The sequence below is a fragment of the Helicoverpa zea genome, chromosome 21 (assembly GCF_022581195.2).
Source record: "Helicoverpa zea isolate HzStark_Cry1AcR chromosome 21, ilHelZeax1.1, whole genome shotgun sequence".
Taxonomy (NCBI): Eukaryota; Metazoa; Arthropoda; class Insecta; order Lepidoptera; family Noctuidae; genus Helicoverpa; species Helicoverpa zea.
The window spans coordinates 7,281,077-7,287,576 of NC_061472.1; the positions used below are offsets into that span (position 1 = coordinate 7,281,077).

Sequence of the window (6,500 nt, forward strand, 5' to 3'; positions counted from 1 at the left end):
CACCGGACACGGTTGTTTCGGGAGGTACCTGCACCGCATCGGTCGTGAGGAGGCGCCCGGGTGTCACCATTGTGCGGACAGCCCCGAGGACACGGTGGACCACACAGTCCAGGTGTGCCCCGCATGGGAGGGGCACCGCCGGGTCCTCGTCGAGGCTTTGGGCGGCGGCGACCTCTCGCGTCCGGCCCTGGTTCAGGCCATGGTCCGGGGCGAGAGGGAATGGGATGCCGTCGCCTCCTTCTGCGAAGCGGTCATGCTCGAGAAGGAGGAGGCGGAACGCCAGAGAGTGCGCACCTCTCATCCCGGCCGCCGCGCTGGACCAGGTAGACACCATGGGCGCCGGGTGTCGCGAGATGACTCCCGGCCACCGTAGGCGTGGGTCTGTGGGCGGTGAGTTCGGGTGGCTCATCGTCCCTCTGTCTTCCTAGACGACAGACCCGTGTCGACGGCGCGCGTTGTTCCACGCGCTCCTCAAAGAGACGTCAGCAACCCCAGCGGGGCCCAGCAGGGCCAAGGCCTGCCGGGGCTGCGGGTTGTTCGAAAGAGATACCGCGGCCCTGGTACATAAAAGGCCTATGACGGAACACGACGATTTTAGTCAGTAAAAGTCTGACACTCCCTCACCGCTGCTAACCCACAGCGGGAGGGGTCATTTGATGATTTTACGTCGATAAAAAAAAAAAAAAAAAAAAATGGTCTTTTCATAAAGTAACTTCCACGTGAATGCCCTTGTTTCAATGCGTTACCGCGTTGTGCAATTTCCTCGCTCGCAGACACCACGTGCAACACAGTATATAGTTTTAATATTAATATTGTAAAAAATAAGTAATACTTTATATTAATAGTTAACATCATCTAAGCATACTTGCTTAAATGCAAGTTTAGATAAAACCCGCGCAGTTTATAAGTCCCCCTCCAACGATTGTTACTAATATTTACCTACCCGTCTGTATTACTGTGATGATAAAATAATATTAGTACAAAACGATAGTATAAAACCGAACTATTAGTGCAAACCGATTTTAATTACTTCAGACTCGGTATCTCGGGATCTAAGTTATGATTGCAATCAGTTTATTTTATAAACTATTTAGGTCCAGCCCTAGGTAACTAGGCAGGTATCCAGCCGGATAGATGATCATAGCGTAGCTACGATACCACTACATATTACCTAAATCATGAGAGCCAAGGGATAGAATCAGACCACAGACATACGCTGATGTACGGTTTAAACGCGTACCTGGTTTTAACCAAAGTCGACTAACCGTTTGACCATGATTACAGATAAAAATTAAATTAAAATGACAATATAAACTCATGCCCGGAACTGCAGTTTCAATGCCTTAGTCCTGTCGTGAATAAGTATGCACGAAGTAGAATATCTATCTATATTATAACTACTAATAATATTTTACGTTAGTCTTTATTTTTGTTACGCCTTGTCTTTAGTTTGGTATAGCTCCTGAACTGCTACATCAATTTAGATAAAACTTGGTATGCTTGGGACTTGGGACTGCTGGCTCATTAGGGGCATTTACCTCTGCAAATGCGGACCACATTACTTCAGTAATTTTCAGCAGTGCGAGCGGAATCGGAGAAAAAAGCTTTGTAATAAAGTTAAATTTAATAACGTATTAACTGAATTGCGTCATATTACCCTTGCCTTGTGAGGAATACGAATAAAACCTAAAAAAATTGTACGGTTTAATGTTTGAGTTAGCACATTAAATCTAGCATGACATGAAATCAAATAGGTAAGTTGGTTGCGAAAACAAATGAAGTATGTATTGTTTGTGGTATAAGACTGGCCGTGTCTAGTCTACCACTTCCCGCTGGTTACAAACTATATTATAATAAATACTATAGATCAGATCTATCAATATTATATTTATATAAACAGTTGACAAAGCTAAACCTAGTGAAAGTAAGGTCTCACGGTGAGTTGGTATTCGTAGATATTTAGATAGCTACCAACAGGTTACCTAGGACCGTGAGAGTATTTGTTTAAGTTAGCGTAAATCCGTAACATATGCATTATAAACTAATAACACTGAAGTAGATAATGTGCCTATTAGGCTGTGTTCAAACCAAACTGACTGTCAGCCGCCCAATGTTATATTATTATCGAACGTTATAATTATCGGCACGGATAATGAGCTCTCGGCGGAAGAGTGGGGATCGCTTTGCGCACTGTACACTTATGGCAATAAACCAATAAGTCACATCTGCGCAGGTGAAGGTTAGGGCTCAATATCCTTGCCGATGATTATACACAGTTTATTGAAATTCCATACTTATTCAATTTTTCGTTCACATCTAAACGACGATGCGTAATGTGCATAGACGCTGATATTCGGCGGCTGACAGTCAGGTTGAACGCAGTCTTAACATGTTATAATCATGCATCATTATGAATTATCCCTTACATCATAAAGTAGGGTGGAGCGTTTTTAGCGGCCACACACCGATATGAGTTGAAAATTAAATCGCGGACGCTTTGATAAATACCTTTATTTTTAGTTTAGAATAGATAAATTGATAACTTTTTAAAGATCATTTATTAAATTTTAATAAGGCACGATTGTAGATAAATAAACTAACCATTCCTGCCTACATAGGTATGTGGGCTCCGTTCGGTGATACCTAGGTATATGCAAAGGTTGTTGAAAAAGTTTACGTTCCGGCTTAATCCTCTATTATTTCACAATAACAAAGTAATTGATACTGCGATTCAAAATCACGTCAAAGTTCAAATACATTTATTTCAATGATTCAATAACTATTTATTATGTTTCTCCGCTATAGCAGTAAGTACCATTATTGCTGTCTATCAAATATAGTGATTATTATAATGATAAATGAATTGAGAACTAAAATCAATTCCACTGTTCTATTCAAAGCATTTGTAATAGACTTGCATCTGTCCGTGACCTCAAACGAACCGATATATTTTATCTATGTTAATATGTATCATTATGATATTGCATATAGTATGGCATATTGGCATAATGGTACCATTGCGAGAGAAATTGGATATTAATTCAATCGTTCGTGTTATCAAGATCATGGCCAAACGTATGTATATGCAAAAAGTTCGTAAAAGCAAAAAGTTAGTCCATTTTAATTTATGTGGATAGTGTTGCTTAATAAACCAATAATGCCCAGCTGACAGCGATGCGGATGAATATTTTGATACTTAGTTTCCCTATAATAAGATCATTTTATAAACCAATTAAGTGAGACTTAGTAGAGATTAGATTTAAATGCAGTATTTTACGCTGCGTTCTTATAACCGTATTCAAAGAAATAATATCATGTTTTAACGCACAATCGAAGTTATTTATTAAGCATTAAGTTTCGTATTACAAGCCTGCTACATTAATTAGAGTGGGTTTACATAAACAAGTCAAATACTGCATAAGGCATGGTTGGTTTCATTAGACTGCGGGATAGAATTATGATATCAGTAGGGAATCAATGAGCAGTGAAACTTTCATCGGGCTACTGTGGACTTAATGATCGGAGTACACAACGTAACAATTAGTTAATAAAGCTCTAATTACAAGTGGATGTTAGTGGAGAGCGAGTGGCGGCCCGACTCGCGCCCTGCTGCATAAGGAACATTCGAGTGAATGCACGCCGCTCTATAAATACGAGCTGCACTCGCGCGCCTCTACTATTTACTCTAAACCCATTGTTGAAGTCTGCACTATGCTAAGGGTAATTTCTTTTATTGATTTCAATTAAATCTGTGCTCAATTTGTGATCTTCACTTAAAGTTGTACAGACTTAGGTGTGATCTCGTTTAGTTGCAACTTGTTTATTTGTAACGAGAATTAGACCTTGTGGGCTTTCAGGACTTTCGAAAGATATTTCGAAATTGTAGTGGATTACTGTAACGTCTGTTCTCATTTTCCAGGTAGCGTTGGTTCTGTGTGTCTTCCCGGCTGTGTTCGGTATCATAGTGAGGGATCCCCCGCCGTCGCCGAACGACTACAAGTATTCCTACAATGTTCAGGACCCGACTACTGGGGACAGTAAGAGCCAGCACGAGGTGAGGCAAGGCGATGTCGTCACTGGAGCTTACACGGTGCTGGGGCCCGACGGGACCAAGAGGACGGTGGAGTACACAGCCGACGCGAAGCACGGGTACAAGGCAGTGCTGCGGGAGGACCGACCCGCGCCCATAGTGCCGCAGCCGCCTATTCCGTACCACCACTACTACCCTGTAAACCCTGTTCAGCATCATACACCTAGTCCCCGAACATACACAGTTCGCGCGCAAGTGTTACACAGTGCTCCTCCGAACGACTACGCAGAGGAACAAGAACAGCCAACGTTATACTTCACCCGCTCCAACGAGGTTGAGCCCAGACTGGACTTTGATGGTCACTACTTTCTACCGGCTACAACAAGCAAGTATTAGACTAGACTGATAAATTATGTGATTCTTATCCTGAACTTGTGATATTAGGTAAGATAATTGTTTAAAATGGGGTCTGTAAAATATGCTGTGAATAAGGTACCTAATTAGAGATATTAAGATTGATGTACATTAAGTGTAAACTCGTACCAAGTGATTGTTTTGTGCAACTGTTCGGTCCGAAAGGTAAATAAAAAACATGAGCGGCCGCTTGAGATTAATAGAAATAAAAGGTAAAGCAAGGCTGAATGCGTACTTAGACCGATATTTTTTTTCTTAAACCGGCGGCGGTGTAGCGTAAACAGTGCGTTTTATTTAACCTTAATCCTTCCTTCCAAACGTATGGGAATTCAATGACTCATTAAACACTGTTACATATTATAAGTGGACTATTAAACAGTATAGTTCCGGGGTAAATCAGTTCACCGGATCAGCTGGTTCAAGGCCAGGCGAGGGAAGTGGGTCGGCCGGCGAGAGGCGCGGCCTTACACGCTCGGGCCTTAAAACCAGCGATTATTTGAGCGAAGCGTAGCGACAGCGCGATTTTAACGCAACCGTATCTAATGAGACGCGTGCCTGATGTGTTCCGAACACTTTAACATAATGGCCGTTAAAGACAGACTTGTTCTTTTATTTTGCTATCCCCCACTAACATTTGGAGGTTGTGCAATCTGATGTGTTGACCGTGGCAATTTGACAAAGGCTGGCCATGTGAACATGACTTATTGTTTTTCATCATTGATGTGATGTGATTACTATCAACATATTAAAGAAATCATAACAAAATTGATAGTGCCAATGAGCTAGTTAATTTTATTAATTTGCCACGATAAGTCCTATGCATGTTTATTGTGACGTTTTTTTCCGAGATGTAATGTATCAAATGGATGAATAAAGAGGGTGAGACAGACTAAAGAAAAACTGAATAGACCATCTGAAAGAGGAATCATGAATTCTGTAAAGGGTGTTTATATGTGTATGAGGACTGACATAGAGGGATGGAAGTAGAAAACTTATTGCGCCGAACCTCAAATAAATTCAAGAAAATCATAATTGACAACAAGCTAATCATTGACTAATGCATAAATCCTCGTCACACATTTGCTATTGTCACAGACTATTGTAAATTCAAAAGAAAACTTCTGATTCTATCTATAGGTAATTAGGTACTAATATTATAAGACAGGTAAATCAGTCTACGTGAGTGTATGACGTTGTACCTAAGTGGTAATTTCTAGAATCTAGAAATAAAGAAAATAGATCTGCTGAACTTATGGTCTTTCTATTTTATTGTCCGATTTTATCGTATACCCTTAATTTTTACTAGCTTTTGCCAGCGGTTTCACTCGCATCCCGTGGGAACTACTTCCCGTACCGGGATAAAAAGTATAGTAGTAAAAGTATGTAGAGTAAGCCTATAGCCTTCCTCGATAAACGGGCTATCTAACACTGAAAGAAATTTCCAAATCGGACCAGTAGTTCCTGATATTAGCGCGTTCAAACAAACAAACAAACAAACTCTTCAGCTTTATAATATTAGTATAGATGAATACACGTGCCCTAGAGATTTATGCACTTAAAAATATAAAAGTACTAGCGACCCGCTCCGGCTTCGCACGAGATAACAGTATTTATTTATTTTACAACCTTAAAAGAAATTGGCAGTCTGACCATGTACCCTAACGTCGAGTCCTAACATCGTCGATCCCACAGTGCTTAAAGACAAAAGTCTTCAATCAGTGCGTCCTACCTGTCATGACTTACGGAGCCGAAACGTGGACACTGACGGTACGGCTGGTCCACAAGTTCAAAGTCGCTCAGCGGGCTATGGAAAGAGCTATGCTCGGCGTTTCTCTGAGGGATCGCATCAGAAATGAGGTAATCCGTCAGAGAACCAAGGTCGTCGACATAGCCTACCGAATCAGCAAGCTGAAGTGGCAGTGGGCTGGCCATATTAGCCGAAGAACCGATAACCGTTGGGGTAAACGAGTTCTAGAGTGGAGACCACGCCTCGGCAAACGTAGTGTAGGACGTCCTCAGGCACGGTGGAGTGATGACTTGCGCAAGACGGCTGGCA

General features: G+C 41.6%; 1 protein-coding gene across 1 annotated transcript; it reads left to right on the plus strand.

Moving 5' to 3' along the window:
• The first annotated feature begins 3,554 nt into the window (after positions 1-3,554).
• LOC124640790 (larval cuticle protein A2B-like) lies at positions 3,555-5,693 on the plus strand. The gene is made up of 2 exons (XM_047178715.1): positions 3,555-3,720; positions 3,920-5,693. Exons 1-2 carry the CDS (start codon positions 3,712-3,714, stop codon positions 4,424-4,426), a joined length of 516 nt encoding a protein of 171 aa, XP_047034671.1. The 5' UTR covers positions 3,555-3,711; the 3' UTR covers positions 4,427-5,693.
• Positions 5,694-6,500: the final 807 nt, after the last annotated feature.